The sequence below is a fragment of the Phocoena phocoena genome, chromosome 3, assembly GCF_963924675.1.
Source record: "Phocoena phocoena chromosome 3, mPhoPho1.1, whole genome shotgun sequence".
Taxonomy (NCBI): Eukaryota; Metazoa; Chordata; class Mammalia; order Artiodactyla; family Phocoenidae; genus Phocoena; species Phocoena phocoena.
This window is the reverse complement of record NC_089221.1, coordinates 118,972,942-118,992,634: the sequence shown is the minus strand read 5'-3', so window position 1 is coordinate 118,992,634 and position 19,693 is coordinate 118,972,942. Positions and strand designations below refer to the sequence as shown.

Here is a 19,693-nt window from a genome sequence, read left to right as displayed (position 1 = left end):
TTAAAATAATTTTTTATACTTTTTGAAAAGGCATATACATACATTTTCAAAATAGCAAAATCTAAGAACCCCCAATTTTTATTTTTTATTTCACTTAGTATTTGAATATTCTAGTCATCTCTATGCACAGATATTTTTACAACATTGCAATTACAGTTGCTACACACTTTCTGCTTTTAAAACAATGTGTCATAAACATTTTTCAGCTTTCTAATCTTTGAAAATTGGTACTTTTGTTTGAAATGGAAATTTTGTTTTATTTTGCTTTGGCCGCACCGCACGGCTTGTGGGATCTTAGTTCCCCGACCAGGGATCGAACCCCAGCCCTCAGTGAAAGCATGGAATCCTAACCACTGGACCACCAGGTAATTCCCTGGAAATGTATTTGTATCATAAAAGTGATACACATTTTTCTAAGAAAATGTAGATGTGTATAAAAATAGAGTAAAACAATATCCTAACTCGTTTTCCAGAAATTTTAGTTATTTTTCAGTAGTTAGAACCAAAGAGAAAAATACATGGTACATGGAAGTCTCTTTGGAGCCTAAGTACTTTGGCATGAAATTCTGTAATGTGTTTGCATTAGAACATAGTTCCACACAAGTATGGTTGCTAGAAGTATCAGAAGTTTCTTGTTTTAACTCTTGCTTATATTTCTGGTTATAGAGGAGTAATGAGATTTCACCTCATGCTGTCTCCCCCCTCCCTTCCCCAAATTTTCTCAAAATAAAATCTTAATTCTAGATTTGTAAAAGGCCAGTAAATGTTTACTGTGGTTTCATAAGATCAAGTCTGGCTTTTTGAGTAGTAGTATAATTTTTGGATCAGTTAAGCTATTATCAGTAGGTCGTGATTACTTCTTATATTCAGGAATGATGTGAGGGTAGAAGAAGTGTAACCATCATTTAGAAATGAAGGGTTTGAGAATGGGATTTAAAACAAGGTGGCCTCTTGCTTGGTGCCTGTATGTAGAAGCAATATTAGCTGCAGGAACTTCCTGTCTGTCAGGCCGTTGGGTGTGTCATTCATGTGCTCACCCTTGAGAAAGAGTAGATGTCCTGCTACTCACATCACAACATGGGAGGAGAAGACAGTTGCTACGGAGATTGGGAAACAGCATTCCTGAGTCATGGACTGTTTCCAAATGAATGAACAACACCCCTTTTTTTCTTAGCTTCTCTAAGCTAAGGCAGTGAAGAGAGAGGCCTAATAAGAAAGTAAAGAACAAGTATCAGTATTTGGAGCTTGAGAAGTATGTCAAAACTTTGGAAAAGTAGGTTAACGTTATTTATTGTTTTCTATATGTGTATTTGAAAGTTTTATTAGAACCTTTGGATGTTTGAAAGGGAGGAAGCTTTGCTTACTCTGCCCTCTCACCAGATGACAGAATGTGTGTGCACCTCCTTCCTGACAGCAAAGGAGAGGAACGTGTCTGCCACGCCATGTGGTACTTGATAGGAAACTAGGGCTTCTAGAATCTGAGCACTTTCTCTAGTGACAACTTGTTTTCCCGGCCCTTGAGTGCTTCGTAGTGCAGGGGGCTGGCAGTTTGTGTGCATGGACATAGAGGAAGAATGCAATGTTCCCAGCCTGGTTTCCACCTGTTCTGCTGAGCTGGAATAGTGAAACCTGAGTGGACTGTCCTTCTTCCTCTAGGCTATCAGCTATCTAGGATGCAGTCTCTGCCAGTCCTTAGCTTCAGGATGAGCTAAGCTGGAGTTGCCCTCTCCTTTTCCCCAAGAGACTTGCCTTCTTGGACTATTAGAGAACTGTTCGAACATACTGGACCTGTCTCTCAGAGGATTGAATTCTAATATTAAGATAGTTTTTTCCCCTCATTTTAATTATAGTCGGGAAATGTGGTTTATTGGAAAGCAGACTCTAAACAGTTTTGGACAGTCGTGAGGGAAATTGAGTTTGTTGCTTTGAATTTATAAGCAAATTGCTTCAAGTTTATAATTACTGAAACAGGGGATGGAGTACAGTTACCTAATAATGTTCTTTACATGGCCTTTAAAAAATGTATTTTTTTTTTTTTTTTTTTGGGCTGCGTCGGGTCTTAGTTGCAGCACGCGGATCTTTCGTTGCGGCAGGCGGGCTTCTCTCTAGTTGTGGCGCACGGGCTCCAGAGCATGTGGGCTCTGTAGTTGCAGCACACGGGCTCTGTAGTTGTGGCATATGGGCTTAGTTGCCCCACGGCATGTGGGATATTAGTTTCCCAACCAGGGATCGAACCGACGTCCTCTGCTTTGGAAGGCAGATTCTTAACCACTGGACCACCAGGGAAGTCCCCTATATGGCATTTCTAACTTGTGCTTCACATGGGCCACTGCCTGGAATCTTTCTGGGCTCCCTGGGTTGTATCAGGATAAAGATACTGATTCTGGAAGGCAGGGGTAGATTGAAAGACGTCTTTTAATTAGGAATAAAAGATCTTGGGGGGCTTCCCTGGTGGCACAGTGGTTGAGAGTCCGCCTGCCGATGCAGGGGACACGGGTTCATGCCCTGGTCCGGGAGGATCCCACATGCCGCGGAGCGGCTAGGCCCGTGGGCCATGGCCGCTGAGCCTGCGTGTCCGGAGCCTGTGCTCCGTAGCGGGAGAGGCCACAACAGTGAGAGGCCCACGTACCACAAAAAAAAAAAAAAAAGATCTTGGACTCTCCTCTACTGTGTTTCCTGTGTTATCTCTTGTATGAGTTGTCACAAATTTAACTCTCCAATACTGAGTTTAGCTGTGGGGCTGCTGAGGCAGTGTGGAACTAAGTGGATGAGCTGCTAGAGTCTTACTTGTTCCTTTAGCACTTTTTCCTTAGCAGTCATGGAGAACATGAGTGTGCCATCTCATTTCTGGGGGTTGCTAGATAATCTTCAGTTTTCTTTCCCTTAAGCACATTTAACTTTATAATGGTAAATTAGCTTTAGAGTTCATTCATATTTTTCAATTTCTAGTCATTTGGTGTTCTTGTTTTAGACTTCCTTTCCTCTGATATACCTTTTTTCTTTGATTTTCTTTTTTGAAGTGGGTACTCCAGTTCTACACAACTCCTGTTGAGGCTGTTGGCACTAATAAGTAGTGATGTCAGAATCTAGTTTGTTTCTCTGTAAATGGAATATGAGATATTGACTCATTCCATGCCATCCTGGGGCCATTATTTTAAAATGGAAGGGAAAATTTCCTACATTTGAAGGTATCCATTATTTCCTTCTCTCTAGTTCTAATTGACTTCTCTATAAGGAGTGGGAATTGAAGGGAGTTTCATTGGTTCCATCATCATATATTATTTACCTTTTACAAAACACTTTGCAAAACAAAGTGCTTTACGTCTATTTTATTATTTATTCTTCACACAAGCCCTGTGAGACAACATAGTCCTAAAGATAGGAAGGCTGAAACTGTGGTGGATAAAAAGAAGAGCTTGGGACTTCCCTGGTGGTGCAGTGGTTAAGAATCCTCCTGCCAATGTAGGGGACACAGGTTCGATCCCTGGTCCGGGAAGATCCCACATGCCGCAGGGCAACTTAGCCTGTGCACCACAACTACTGAGCCCGTGCTCTAGAGCCGACGAGCTGCCACTACTGAGCCCACACGCCTAGAGCCCGTGCTCCGCAACAAGAGAAGCCACTGCAGTGAGAAGCCTGTGCACCGCAACAAAGAGTAGCCCCCACGCTCAGCAACGAAGACCCAGCACAACCCCCCCCCCCGCAAAAAAAAAGCTTACCCTGCCTAATGTCCTTTAGTGGAAATGTAGCAAATCTTGTGGCAAAGCTGGAATAGGGCTTGTTGGTAACTGAATTCACATCCATGTTATGACCCTCTGTTGTCTCACTATCCTAAGAAACTGAATGTCAGTCCTGTGCTAGAATAAAAAAAATGAATCAGAGCCAGACCCTGCTCTTTGTTCTTTCTGGTTCTGAATGACAGATACCTTACCTGTTCCTTCCTGGGTAGGTATATTAGGACTTGAAAGGAAACTGTTGTTGGCTGCAGTGAGACTTACTTCCCATTTTACCCATAGGTAGCCTATGTCTTCACTGAAGGCTTATTGCTTTTCACAGGTGGTGGAAGACTCCCTAGGTGACATGTGTGCCATAATTGGATATTTTCCCCAAGGACAACTAACAAATATGTCATGTGGGCTGAAGCACCACTCAGGGTCCCCTGGCCTTATTCATAGGGAAAGACATTATTCTTGAAGGTTTGGTCTGAGCTGTCTATAACAATCATACTGTACTGTCATAAACCTTAACTTGAAACTTTTCTTTAGCTTGTTCAATTTGCATAAAGTAATGAATATACTGTGCTTAGGATGATGTTCTTAAACCTAGAGTGATGATAATTTTTAAAATATTTATTAAATATTGGACATGTCAAATGAACAAAGCATGGGTTCTTGCCCCCAAGCAACTTACAATCTGGTCCACAGAAACAGCTACAATAACGGTCTGAAGAAGGATCTGATATAAAATATTTAGAGCCTGGCTTGGCTGAGTCCTTTAGATCTTTTTGTGAAATGATTGGCTATGGCTAAATATACAGTTTACAGATGAGGAATAACTTTTTCCTTATGCCATGTTGTAGGAGTACCGTGTCAACTAGTACATGTGTATATTTTACGAAAATATATTTCTGTAGTAATAAGAGCACAATTGCTTTTATAGAATGCTCTCTCACTCCATTTTATGATCTTAGTGGTCCCAAGAAGTGTGTGTCTGGTTTTGTTTTGTTTTTTAATAAATAGGGGAACTGAAGCATGAAGAATTAACGTGATTTGCTCAGAATCATACTTGCAGTTGTTTAGCATGCCATAAATAAAAATTAGGACTCATGATCTTTTTCCTTTAGCTAAAGTTCTAGATAAATTTTGTCAGTTTGCTTACTGTATTAGTTGCCTACTTTTACATGACAAACTCAATAGCTTAAAATAAAACCCACTTATTAGCTCACAGTTCCGTTGGTCAGAAGTCCAGCAAGGATAGTTTGGCTGGGTTCTCAGAGTATCACAGGGCTGAAATCAAGGTGTCAGCTGGGCCTTTTCTCATCTGTAGGTGCTGGAGGAAAACCTTCCAAGCGCATTCAAGTTGGAAGAATTCAGCCTCTTGCAGTTGTAGCACTGAGGTCCCTGTTTCTTTGCTGGCTCTCAGCTCTTAGATGCTGCCTGTAATCCCTGCCATTTGGCTTGTTTTATGCTGAAGCCAGAAATGGCATGTTGGATCCTTGTGTTTCTGACCTCTTACCCTAGGTTTAAAGGGCTTGTGTGATTGGGTCAGACCCACATGGATAATTTCCCCTTCTTAAAAGTCAGTTGTGCTAAATAATATAACCTAATCACAAGAGTGATATCCTATAATATTTACAGTCCTGGTGATTATACAGCGTATGTATGTCAGGCTGGGAATCTTGGGGGACGTCCTAGAATTCTACCTACCACACTAAATATTTCCCTCACGCTGAATTAGCCCATGAGCAAGTGTGGATGTCAGAAGAGGGAGAGGTGGGAATTGAGTATATTGAGGCAGTGAATTGCATTGTGATTATAGGTGTTATGAGAAAAACCTGGGCCTCCTAGAATCATCACAGAGCAGGGGCCAAGTGGCATTCACCTGTGGTGTTCTCCCTTAGCCGAGAGTTCAGATATAGTTGTCCCCTATTAGTTAGCCTGAACAAAATCTTTAGAAAGTACCGAAATATGGGCTTGCTCTAATAGGTTTATATTACCCGTATGCTAGCCACATGGTTCATGAGGTAAAAGTCCATGATTAACTGTTCCTGTGAAGCACATTGGTAGGAATTAGAAACACTTTTTGCTGTGTAAAGTACTCTGTGATCAGAGTAATGGTTAATCATATTCTCTTATTAGATCTCTCCTAACCTCTCTTCTGCTAAGGACACTACCTAATTACTTTTTGTTAGGCTACATGAGTATCCTGTTCCAAGAGACTGTCCTTAATTGTCTGAGAATCCTATGCCCTTTTTGTGACTAGATGGAAAAGTTAAAGATTCAGGGAATTGGGTAGAAGTGAATCAGTGCCTTGGATGAATTTTCTTATATCCTTGAACTTATAATAAGACCAGTTCTGTTACTAGGCAAACAGAGGGAACCTCTGTCCAAAAAGTCTGCCAAGTTTAGTCCGATCGGCCCACTTTTAAAAAGCTGAAGTGCTAATAGATGCAGCCACCACCACAACAACAAATCCAGCTATGGAAGAGGAGTTTTAGATTTCATTTATTATGATAATGATTGATCAGAGTATGTTTCAGACTCATTCGGTCATAAATTTATTTTAATTAGCTTGGCCTCATAGGGCATACCTTGGGAGATTGACTTTAATTTTTGGTTTCTTAGAGAAACCAAACTGTAAAGTCTCTAGGAAGTTTCTTATTTCCTGTAGATGGTAACCAAAAGATTTATCTTACCACATACTACATTAGGATGTGGTGACTGAATCAGCGCTTTGAATTACACTCTGGAAGGAGAGCGAAGGGACAGCTTTTCATTTTTATGTTGATTGATGGTCTTAATGCAGAGCAGTGCCCAGCCAAGTATATTTATTCTGATGCTATTACTTTTGATGCAGTGTACCTTTGAGTAATTTGTGTTAATTTAAGTAAGATTTGATAATACTGAGAATCTTTTAGAGGAAATGAATCTTATTTTAATAAATGCAGTTTTGTTAAGCTCTTTTCCTGTACCAGCTAATGACCTTCAGAAATTTATTTACCCATCCAATTCTATTGAATAAAAAATTCCTATAGAATAAATGTTTTTCTGCCCCTTTAAAAAATATTTTGTGCTTCTATCTATAATTGTTTGCATATAACTGAAAGATTATTATAAAAATTGAGTAAGAAGCAAAAATCTAGACTATATTTAAATGACGATATTGCCACCCTGAGGAGGAGGCTCCCAAGTGTTGGAGTCATAGTCTGACTTTAGATTCTCTGTGTGTTTACAAGGGCTCCTTCTGAGGGTATCCGTGGGTTAAGCCATGAGGAATGTAGGGGATCACCACAAAGATCCTGGAATCTTTGTCCTAGGGATTTCTTTTACCTCTTTCATGTGTTAGATCTCCTGTTTCCTGTATTTCAGATCTTTAACTTTCTTGGTTTGCTCCCTCATTTTGGTGGAGCGTATCCTACAATTGCTTCCTAAGGTGCACGGGGATAAATTTTTTGAAAGCTTCAATGTCTGAAAATACCTATTTTGAACTCACATTTGATGAGTAATTTGGTTGGCTATAGAATTCTAAGTTGAAAGTTGTTTTCTTTTTTTCAGATTTTATAAAGGCCTTTTTTCATTGTTTAGCTTTTTGTATGTAGTTTAAAAAATTCAAAGCTTCTCTGATTCCTTTGTATATGACCAGTTTTCCTCCCTTCTTCCCCGCCCCCACTTGCCCCAGCCGCACTGCATGGCATGCGGGATCTTAGTTCCCTGACCAGGGATTGAACCTGCTCCCCCAGCAGTGAAATTTCGGAGTCTTAACCACTGGACCGCCAGGGAAGTCCCCCTTCTTTCAAACTGTAGGATTTTCTTTGTTTTCCCAGTGTTTTGGAATTTCACCATGATATACCTTTGTGTGGTGATCTGTTTTTGTCTTTTGTGATGGGAACTTATCCTTCAGTACTGGAAAATTTTTTTAAAAATTGACCTATAGTTGATTTACAATGTTGTTAGTTTCTGCTATACCCCAAAGTGATTCAGATATACCTATGTATACATCTTTTTTATATTCTTTTCCTTTATCACAGGATTTTTTTTTTTTTTTTTTTTTTTGGCTGTGTCGGGTCTTCATTGCTGCACGCAGGCTTTCTCTAGTTGTGGTGAGCGGGGGCTACTCTTACTTGCAGTGCACAGGCTTCTCATGGCGGTGGCTTCTCTTGTTGCAGAGCATGGGCTCTAGGTGCATGGGCTTCAGTAGTTGTGGCTTGCGGGGTCTGGAGTGCAGGCTCAGTAGTTGTGGTGCATAGGCTTAGTTGCTCCACGGCAAGTGGGGTCTTCCCGGACCAGGGCTCGAACCCGTGTCCCTTGAATTGGCAGGCCGATTCTTAACCACTGTGCCACCAGGGAAGTCCCTATCACAGGATGTTGAATATAGTTCCCTGTGCTATGTGGTAAGACCTTGTTGTTTATCCATTTTAGATATAATAGTTTGCATCTGCTAACCCCAGCCTCCCAATCCATCACTCCCCCACCCCCCTCCTTGGCAACCACAAGTCTGTTCCCTATGTCTATGAGTTTGTTTCTATTTCATAGATAGGTTCATTTGTGCCATATTTTATTTATTTTTATTTTTTTAATTTAAAAAATTATTATTTTATTTATTTATTTTTGGCTGCGTCGTGTCTTCGTTGCTGTGTGCGGGCTTTCTCTAGTTGCGGCGAATGGGAGCTAGTCTTCGTTGCGGTGCACGGGCTTCTCATCGCGGTGGCTCTTCTTGTTGCGGAGCACGGTCTCTAGGCGCTTGGGCTCAGAAGTTGTGGCTCGTGGGCTCTAGAGTGCAGGCTCAGTTGTGGCGCACGGGCTTAGTTGCTCCGCGGCATGTGGGATCTTCCTGGACCAGGGATCAAACCTGTGTCCCCTGCATTGGCAGGAGGATTCCTAACCACTGCACCACCAGGGAAGCCCTGTGCCATATTTTAGATGCCACATATAAGTGATATCATATGGTATTTGTCTTTCTCTTTCTGACTTACTTCACTTAGTATGATAATCTCTCAGTACATCCATGTTGCTGCAAATGGCATTATTTCATTCTTTCTTATGGCTGCGTAGTATTCCATTGTATATATAAACCACATCTTCTTTATCCACTCACCTGTTGATGGACATTTAGGTTGTTTCCATGTCTTGGCTATTGTGAATAGTGCTGCTGTGAACATAGGGTTGCATGTATCTTTTAAAATTATAGTTTTTTTCTGGATATATGCCCAGGAGTGAGATTGCTGGATCATATGGCAACTCTATTTTTAGTCTTTTGAGGAACCTCCATACTGTTTTCCAGAGTGGCTGCACCAACTTACATTCAGTACTGGGAAATATTCTTGAATTATTTCTTTGATAGCTTCCTCCTCTGTTCTCCTGTTATTTGGATATTGGACCTCCCAAACTGATCTAATTTTCTTATCTTTACTCTCTTATTTTTCCATCTCTGTCTTTGTGCTCTAATTTTGGGAGATATCCTGAAATTCTTATCTTCCAGCCCTTCTATTGAGTTTTCTCTTGAGTTTCTGTTCTCATGTGTTCAGTTTCTCAGGGTTCTTTTTCCTCTGAATGTTTCTTTTTAAAATGGCATTATAGGGACTTCCCTGGCGGTCCAGTGGTTAAGACTCTGCACTTCCACTGCAGGGGGCGTGGGTTTGATCCCTGGTCGGGGGACTAAGATAATGCATGCCGCACAGCATGGCCAAAACTTTAAAAAAACAATTTAAAAAAATGGCATTATGTTCTCCCGTGTGGATATTAATTTTTTTTCCTAATCTTTCTTTTTCTTGCATAGTCTCTGTATAATGAGTTGCTTTTTCCCCCTCTCGTATTAGGATTTTTCCTCATGTGTTTGATAATCCTTGGTTGTCTGTTAATGTTTTAAAATGAGGGGCTAAAAAACTCATTGGTAACTCTGGATGCATGGGTAGGGTTTGTTAGCTGTGCAGTTTATTGTAGGCTAGCCCTGTCCAATAGAACTATAATGTGAATCACATATGTAATTGTAGATTTTCTAGTAGCCACAGAAAAAGATAGAAAGAAAAAAGTGAAAAGAAACATGTGAAATTAACTTTAATAATAAAATTTTTAATCCAGTATATCTAAAACATTATTTTAACATGTAATAGATATAACAATTATTACCTTCTGTTTTTTATATGAAGTTATGGAACTCCAGTTTTTATTTTACATTTATAGCACATCTCAATTTGGATGCTAAATTTTCATGAAGATACTTGATGTGTATTTAGATTTGAAAAAATTTACAGGTGAAAGGTAGATTCGCATACCTAGCGTGTTCCAAACATATTGATACTTAAGTTTAACAATAACAATAAAATATTAGCTTTTAATTTTAAATTTCGATCAAATTAAATAAAATGAAAAATTCCTTTTTCAGTTGCACTAGGCACATTAGAAGTGCTTAATAGTTACCTGTGTCTGGTAGCCACTGTATTGGATGGCACGGTTCATCTGCTTGGACTATGTCAGTAGCTTAGTGTTGTTTTTCAGTTCCCTAGAGAAGGCTCTTCCAAACTTCTGCCTCGAGGGTAAGGGTTTTGGGGTGCTGGGGTCCTGAGAAACTAGAAGGGGGAAGGTGCTGGGTATCCCAGCTTATAGTATGCATAGATTATTACTCTTCTTTTTGGTATAGGATCTCTGCCCACAACTGTGCCTGGCATCCCCTGATCCAGAGATCTGTGTTTTACTGTCTTCTAAGAATAAATTTCCAGGCTTCTGCTGGAGTAAGGGAGGGTAGTCTCCCAATGGCATGGGGGGATGGGTGTTGGGGGGTAACGGAGAATCTACCTGTCCAGCTGCTTCTTAAACAGCTTTCAAACCAATCTTATTTTTGGGCCTCCCCCTCCCTCCAACTGCCCATTTCTATAGGTACCTGGTGCTGCTAATTCCTGAGCCTGCTGAGGATCCTGAAGTACAATTTGGATTGGTCATTAGCTTTTCCTATGGCAGGTTTAGGACTCAGTTTTCTTAGGTCTGTTGGGTCTTAGTCCCAGCTTCAAAAGGTGATTGCAATTACGCTTTTCTTGTTCTTCCCAACCTTGTAGGCTCCCTTCCCTCTATCATTTTTTCTTTCTAAAAATTCCTTTTTTGTAGATTTAGAAGGGTTTCAAAAAGCGGGGAAATTTGATTCAGTCTACCGTCTTTTATCTGGAAGTTCCTATTAATCTGTATTCATGAGCAGATTTTGATATGCTAAAAAATTTCATTCCGTATTTATGCTTCCTTCAGTATCTATATTTGTAGTTAAAGGTTTTAGTATAGTTTTAGTGGAAGACTCAGTAGGAGGGACAGGACGATGAAGTATTTAGTGAAGATAAGTAAGGGTTTATAGTTTGGGGGCAGAAAATAATTGATAGCAAACAAGGAGAAAGGTGAGTGTAGAAGCATTTAGAAAGAAGTAGGTGGGATCATTAGAGACTGTGTTTAAAAGCTTGAACCTCTGGGGCATAAGGCATAAATATAGCTCCAGTAGCATTTATCTTCAGGGTCTCCACTATTTTTAGTCCTTCTTACTTTTCATGAGCTAGGAACCTCTTGTTGCGTATCTCAGAGAATCCACAAAACAGTTAATGGTACAGTTAAAAAAAAAAAAAAAACAAAGCTGTTTGTAAACTGTATGTTCAAGATCTGTAAGGAAAGCACACATAGTATTAAATAAGTAAATTAATACACCCTCAGTATACTGTAGCAGCAGGTTCCATTTCAGTAATGGAATTGAGCTTGCTGTTTGGGTGTTCTGTTGGGTTCTGAAACAGAATTTTGCCTGTAGTACTGTGATTCACTTTGCTGGTAGATGCTGCCCTCTGTTGGAGTAGTTGAGGAAATGCATGGATCATTTTTACTGTCCTTACTCAAATTGAGCACTAAAGCATGGATAATTTTTTTAAGGAATAAACCTGTTTCTAATGATGCACCAAGGAAAGCAAGGGAGACTGGTTTCTTCCTTCTTAAGAAAAGAGATGTTTACTTTTGTATGTAAAGGCAACAGTTAGTGGGCATTAAATGGGAACAAGACAAGAATCTGGAGAATGCAAATATTTAGGGCTTTGGAATCTGGAGACCAGAGTTCCATACCCAGCTTGCCCTTATTCATGTGACCTCAGTGATTTACTCCACCTGTCTGGGCTTCAGTTTCTTCACTAGTGCAGTGAAGAGGTGGAATAGATTTGAGGGCTTTTGCAGGGATTGGTATTTTAGGAGAGCAGCCCCAGATTATGGTATTTGTTCATAGGAGATATAATGACTAAGTCTTAGGCTCTACCCTGAAGGAACTTAGTCTGGAAATGGCTAGAGGAGGCAATCAAAAGAGAGTTGTAATCCACTTCTAGTGCTGTGAGACAGGAAAGTACCTATTTCTATATACACACAAGGAGAGGTACCCATCCAATTAGAGGAGGTATCATCCTGTAGGGCCTGTTGGAGCTAGCCTTGAAAGCACAGTCTAGTCTGAGGGAAACAGCAGCCTAGAGAAAGTCTTGGGTTGTGAGACAGCAGGATCTGTTTGTGGACCTGCAAGCTAGTTAGGATGCCCAGAACATAGAGTTTGAAACGGAGGGTTTGTTGCGAGATGAGTCAAGGGAGAGAAGCCAGAAGTGTCATATGCCATGCTAAGGAATTTGGATCTTAACCTGAGGGCAGTAGGGAACTATTGCAGGGTTTTAAATGGGAAATAACATGGACAGCTTGGCATTTTAGAACGATTACTCTTGGGTATAGTATATAGAATGGATTTTGTGTTGGGCAGATGGGATTGAAGGCAAGGAGATCAGTTAGGAGGCTATTACAGTAAATCAAACAGGAGATCATAGTGGCGTGAACTTCAATAGTGGGGATGGAGGGAAGAGAAATAAGAGTCTGCAGACAGAACAAGTTGCTGGTTTGTTGTTCTTTAACTTAACCTGCAGCTGAGATTGATTCATTAGACCCAGGTTCTGTTACCTACGTTATATCCATCCCAGAATTGTTTGGGTTGTTGCTTGGTTCTGAGGGAACATTTTGAGTTTGGAGGACAAGGTTCTGGAAGCACTTGCTCTAGGAGCAAGTAAGTTTAAGCTTCGCAATGGCAACCTAACTATAAACATTCATCCTTTTTGTGGCTTGTTTCACTTCTGTGTGTCAGGTGACAGGGTGGTGACAAAAGGAACTGTGAGTCTCCTTGGGTGTTGCTGTCTCTGCTTCATCATCCTTCTGCCTTTGCTGCCCTTCTGCCTTTACTTTGTGTAAACAGCACACACAAAGTAACTTTAGATTCCATTGACACTGAGCAAGGATCGTATGGTTTTGGGTGAGTGATTAGCATTCCATCAGTAGAAGGTTGACCTCCTCTGGACCGTGGAGGGCAAAGTTAAGATTCACAGGTCACACTGGATTTAACCGAACTCTGACATGGGGCACATGAACATAAGGACATAGATTTTTCTCGTCTGTAAAAAGGTTGGTAAAGTAGCTTTGTGGCAGTGTCAGAAATAGTTTTTCATTAGTTGAGAAAAGTTCATCAAGAGGCATTTACTATACTCTTCTAAGGACATTAGCAAAAATAGATATGGTTTAAAACTAAGTATTAGAATGAAGAATTCCTGCTTTCCTGGAATACCTGCTTGTTCAGATTTTTTGGGGTAAAGTGTAGCACATATACAGAAGAGAATATAAAACATACAGAATAATTATAAACAGAACATCCATGTAACCATCATCCATATCAAGAAATAGAATATTATTGTAAGTACCCCTGAAGCCCCCTGTCCCTTTCTGCAGTCATTACTCTTCCACCCACTTCAGGTAACCACTGTTTTGCCATTTGTGGTAATCATTCCCTTTATAATTGTACATCCTAAATAATATAATTTAGTCTTGCATGTTTTTAATCTCAGTGTAAAAGAAATAATACATTCACTTTTATGTTTGTGAGTAGCTATAAGTTCATTCACTTTCTTTGTGTAATTGTTTTCCACTCTACCGTTATACGAGTTTATCCATTCTATTCTTGATAGCTATTTGGATTGTTCTCTGTTTTATTGATAGATATTACAGTGTTGCTGTGAACATTCTTGTTATACACAACCTGCTACATATGTGCAAGTTTCTGAAGGGTAGATTTATAGGAACTGATATGTTGAGTTGTAATATATCTGTATATTTTAACTTTACTAGATCATGCCATACTGTTTTCCAAAGTGGCCATAGCAATTTACATTCACAGCAACAGTGTGTGAGAGCTCCCACTGCTCTGTGACTAGACAGACACACGTGAAAAATTTTGCCAGTCTTGAGTGTGAAATGATACCTCGTTGTGGTTTTAGTTTGCATTTCCTTGTTTACTAATGCAGTTGAACACATTTCATAGGTTTATCAGTCACCCATTTAGAGTTTTTTCAGTTCTCCACCTTTTTTTCCCCAAAGGGTTATTATATTTTAGTGACCTTAAAACTCCTGCCCCTAAAAAAAAAAAAAAATTAAAAAAAAAAAACAAACAAACAAACAAAAAAAAAACTCCTGCCCCTTACCTAAGGGAATGTGCTAAGGAATAGTCTGGCAGAAATCTAGCATGTGGGAAGGAGCCTATATCCTTTCAACTTATTTTCTCCTCTTTTTTTCCCCAACCCATCTGGTATTTGGGAGGTTTCCTGGCATTTCACTGATCTCTCTTCCCTTTCTTCTCCCTCGTTTTTCCTGTTCCTAGACTCTGAAGCGGCTCATGGCAGATGAGGTAAGGAAATTTTGTTCAGCATGTGCATGGCTCACTTCCTACACTATGACACTTACCAGTTGCAATAACTTTGACTTTCTATAACTTATAAATGTGATATGGGTTCTATTCTCAGATCATCCCAAAGCTTTTTCCTAACTCTTTGCTCTGTTTGACCCATTGCATGCATTTCCCTGGCACATTCATTGGCTCCAAGGTTAGGCATGTTCTTTAAACTCCAAGCTGACTTGCTGTCTGGATGTCACTCTTATCATTTGAAGCCCCAGAATGCTTGCAGATATTTACTGTTATTTTCAATCAGGTAGTGCCGATAAGCTGCAGCTTATCGGTAGCTCTTTTTGAATCGAACAGTTGTCCTTGCGGTTTGAGGAGTGGTTCATAAGCATTTGGTTGACAGAGAGATGACATATATACCCCTGAAGTAGATTATATTCTTTGCAAAGGGGATTTTGGAGAATATGTACTGAACTTTTGCTGCTTACATAACACAGGTGCTATGGAGCGTACAGAAGAAAGAAAAAGGAATGGTTCCTGGTTTTAAGGCATTTCCTTGTTTCTTGTATATGACTTATATCTATTAAAATCTGTGGTCACACTTACCTCTTGAAGGGAGAGATCCTCTGAGGGCCTGGCCATATTTATTACTGGATAGCTAGAGGGAAACAAAAGGCATTTTACTGAGCACTCTGCACATGAGGTGCTGTCAGTTCTGTGCTGCTAGACGGCTTAGAAATGACAGGGGAGCTAAAGAACAAGGTTTTCTCTTTTTAGAGAGTTTCCAATTCTTAATACTTTATTCCTCTTATCTTTGGATGAAGGTGAGAGTACAGAGTCCGTGTAGTAAATTAGGTACAAGGAAGACTGGTTTCTCTTTTTCATGTCAGAAGAGCCTTGAACTGGCCACAAACCAGAGGAGCCATGCACGTATAAGAAGTTAGAGGCTATTTGATGTGTGCTTTGTTGTGTAAATGAAAATGGATCACTGCTAATACTTTTTTTTTCTTTCTCAGCTGGAGAGATTTACCAGCATGAGAATTAAGAAGGAGAAAGAAAAGCCTAATTCTGCTCATAGAAATTCTTCTGCATCATATGGGGATGATCCCACTGCACAGTCATTGCAGGATGTTTCAGATGAGCAAGTTCTAGTACTCTTTGAACAGATGCTGGTAAGTTTCCCACCCCAAAGCATTGCTTCTTCTTGAAAATGCTTTTACGAGCACGATGGGCCCTTTTTTGTGTACAGTCCCCCTTAACTATCCTTTAATTACAAAAAATTCCAGGCTTAACAGAGAACTTCTTAATAGCAGTCCCATTAATGAAGGGACTACATATACAAGCGCCAGTCCGTAAGTTTGGAATCTATGAATTAGGCTTGGAAATATCTGATCACTGACCACCTTGTTAATGTCCTGCAGCCCAGCAGCACTTTAGCCACAAAGATATAAAATGAGTGGGACAGCTCTTGTGGTAGTGTGATGACCACCTTTGGGTTAGCCAGAGTAGATAAAGTTTTAAAACATTCACAACAAAATCTATATGAAGAAGAAGCTGAGTGACTTCCCTGGTGGCGCAGGGAATCCGCCTGCCAATGCAGGGGACACGGGTTTGATCCCTGGTCTGGGAAGATCCCACATGCCGCGGCGCAACTAAGCCTGTGCGCCATAACTACTGAGCCTGCGCTCTAGAGCCCGTGAGCCACAACTGCTGAGCCCGCGTGCCACAACTACTGTGAGCCTAGAGCCCGTGCTCCACAACAAGAGAAGCCACTGCAATGAGAAGCCTGTGCACCGCAACGAAGAGTAGCTGCCGCTCGCCACAACTAGAGAAAGCTCACGCGCAACAATGAAGACCCAACCCGGCCAAAAATAAATAAATAAATAAAAGGAAGGGAGGGAGGGAGGGAAAGAAGAAGCTGAGGAATAGAAAGGCGTCGTTTGCCCAAGATCTTCTACTTAGTGGTGAATCTGGAAAGAGAATTCTGATGTTACAATCACTAGAAGACCTTTAAAGGTTGGGGCTGAGGTCAGTTCAATAATGAGCTGTGCATGGATGTGACTGACTTTGCTGACTTCAGTGAGGACCTTTGCGTGGGGAGGACACTGAGTGAATGTCCACTAGTGCTAAGTCTTGGAAAGTTTTGAGTACATGCTTATAAGGTTTCATAAGACCTATATATTAACTTGGATTTATGATCTCAGATTCAATTAGAGATCAGTGGCAGGCCTAACTTAATTAAAAGCATGCGCTTAAAACCCTTAAAACTGAGGCCTGGTACCTGTGGTAGTCACCACTCAACCAGTACTACTATTATTACCTTTCCTTGAAACTTGCAGTTTGTCTCATAATAATCCAAGTGTGTTAAGAGTCCAAGAGTATGATCTATCAAGACAGTCTCTTGGCCTTGGATTGCAAATTTAAATGTCTTTAGGGCCAAGGGAGGAAGCATAAATAAGTTAAGCAGGCTACATAGAAGATGATAAAAAGGAGAAGGGACTGCAGTAAAATGAAGGACTTTTGGCATTTTTGATAAACTCCAACCACGATTCAGTTCCAGTAGGTTTTGTAGCATTCCAGTTGGGAATGCTAGCCCAGTAGTGCCAGGTATTTCTGTTTTTCAAAAGAAACCAGAAATCTCTATTTTTTTAAAAAAACAAAAATTGTTTTTTAAAAAACAAATATCATAGCCAGCATTCAGATTTCCTGAATTAGGTCATTTTTAGAAAAACAATTTGTTCAAATCACAATTCCAGGTAAGGTCCATTGTGATATTCTACTAAGTTTCATTTGAACTATAGGTTTTCCTCCCTCTCTTTAATCCTTGCTCTTGTTATAAAAAACTATGTTGAAGAAACTGTTTGACCTGTAGAGTTTTCCATAATCTTAAATTTGCTGATCGCATCCCTTGGCGCTATAAATTCATATTTTTATATGAAGTCTCTCAAATTTAAAATGTTGAGCTAGCCAGACAAAACATACTTTATCTTTGGGTCTGATTCAACCTGAGGGCCAGTATTTTGCAACTTCCTTGTTCAATTTATCTGTAAAAGGAGGAAGAAAGCACCAGGAATTGAGTCAGAAAGAAGTCAAATTATTACTGTGACAGTTTGGTGGTGGTGATTCCTTCACACATCACACACAAACACACACATGGGGAAGAAATTGAATATATCCTTTTTTTTCTCCTATACTTTCCCCATTTCAAATAATATTCTGGACTTGTTAGGGTTAAACTTGTGCTCACAAAAATAGGAGGCTCAGACACATGGTTATATATGTAACAGGGTCAAGCAGAGCCTTTCCCCCAATGACACACTCCAGGTTATGTCTGTTGAGGGAATTTGTCACAGTTTCCAGTTCTTTCTTCATGGGAAAGGAGTTTGTACAGGGACTTAGTTAACCAGGGGTAATGGGTGTTTAGGCCCTAGAGTGGTACAGATTTTGCTGGTGTTTGCATGATGCCAGTCATCCAGTGCTTCAGTCTGAAGAGATTATTAAGGTCCATCCTAAGTGCAGAAAATACTATGTTTGCTTTTCTTTCAATAATGCAAAATAAGTTTTCCCTCTATATTGAGAGTCCACTTTTGTTAGGGAAAAATTTAGTGTATGTGTATAAAAATGTCTGTTGGGATTTATAATAAAATGTTAACCATATTTATCCCTAAGGAATTCCCATCATCTATAATAGCTTAAGTCTCTAAGGATCAGGAAAATTTATTTATTCAATAAGCATTTAGTGTGTTCATCTCTTTACTAAGTATACTAAACATTAAACACTGAAAACTTGTAAGGAATTCAAGGCAATTTTTCCCCCTTTTTTCCTCCCATTTCTAGTTGGATATGAACCTGAATGAGGAAAAACAGCAACCTTTGAGGGAGAAGGACATTATCATCAAGAGAGAGATGGTGTCCCAGTACTTGCACACCTCCAAGGCTGTGAGTCCTGGGGCAGGTACCCACGACGTGGGAGACTGTGCCCTTATCTTGGACCTGTTTGTTTTGCTACTTTTATAGAACTTTTCATGTCCACATCAGTTTTATTTCATTCTTTTATATAAACCTACTCATTTTTTACTCTCATTTGAGTTGCTTTTCTTACATACTTTTGCCTGATTCGATCTTCATGAAGTATGTATGGGAAATGGGAAGGAAATTCTGAGACTCACATAGTTTGGTGGTATATATATATTGTTTAAACTGTATTAACTAATTCTGGTCCAATTTATGACTGAGTCCAGTGTTTACTAATCTATGTATGCTCCTTTCCAGGGCATGAGTCAAAAGGAGAGCTCTAGGTCAGCTATGATGTACATTCAGGAGCTGAGGTCGGGCTTGCGGGATGTGCCTCTGCTCAGCTGCCTGGAGTCCCTTCGTGTCTCCCTCAACAACAACCCTGTCAGGTGAGGATTCTGAGGTAGTAACAGGAGTGAGAGCCCAGTGTTGGAGCTCACTGGTGGGGATTAAAGATCAAAGGAGTCAGGGAAGTATGAGACTGTTTTGGATTGGAAGTAAAGAGTTGCCAGGATATACTTTGTTTTGGTGGATATTTATTGATTTGATTTGATATTGCATCGTCTTTGTCTCTTCCTTACAGTTGGGTGCAAACATTTGGTGCTGAGGGCCTGGCTTCCTTATTGGACATCCTTAAACGACTTCATGATGAGAAAGAGGAGACTGCTGGGTGAGGACTTCCGAGTCTTGGCATCTTCTAGGTGGAGGGTAGTAGAGGACTTGGCTGTTTGCTCTAAAGGAGAAAATGGCAGTTAAATGGAAAGTTATGGACTAGGATATTATGCTGTTAGCTGAGAATGGGGTTTATCATAGGGGTGACCGGAGAATGAAGGATGATTCTAGGTACAGGGAAAGGAGGAACTTAAATTTCACGGTGAATAACACAAGATATATACCACATAAGATTGTGAGCCTCCCAGCACAGGTTCTTATCCAGTCTGGAAATAGGGTCTGATTTAGTCTAAAGCTCTCCTGTGATCTGGTCTGGGTCATATCTCATTTGGAAGTCTTATAATACACTTGATCAGTTTGGGACTAGCTTTATGATAGTCTTCAGGATTGGAATAATTCTGGGGATACCTTGCACTGTCTTAGGTTAGGCTACCTTGAAGCCAGCCTGACCCAAAATGATTTCTCTACTTCCTGGGATCTTTCCAAAACAAAACACAGGACCTCTACCTCCTGAACGTACAGACTTGAAACCTCTGACGCAGTGAGGCAAGCAGTAATAGGTGGGATGTTATCCTGATAGAAT

The 19,693-nt window shown here is 40.2% G+C and overlaps 1 protein-coding gene across 2 annotated transcripts in view; it reads left to right on the top strand.

The window, feature by feature from the left end:
* The window catches only part of DIAPH1 (diaphanous related formin 1), a 93,470-nt gene that overhangs the window by 12,028 nt on the left and 61,749 nt on the right, over positions 1-19,693 (top strand). The window contains exons 2-6 of one of the 2 annotated variants that reach the window (XM_065874449.1): positions 14,404-14,430; positions 15,441-15,596; positions 18,262-18,363; positions 18,697-18,827; positions 19,022-19,108. In XM_065874449.1, coding sequence (XP_065730521.1) covers positions 14,404-14,430; positions 15,441-15,596; positions 18,262-18,363; positions 18,697-18,827; positions 19,022-19,108 — 503 coding nt within the window. The remainder of the gene's footprint in view (positions 1-14,403; positions 14,431-15,440; positions 15,597-18,261; positions 18,364-18,696; positions 18,828-19,021; positions 19,109-19,693) is intronic. The other variant, XM_065874448.1, reaches the window with a different exon arrangement.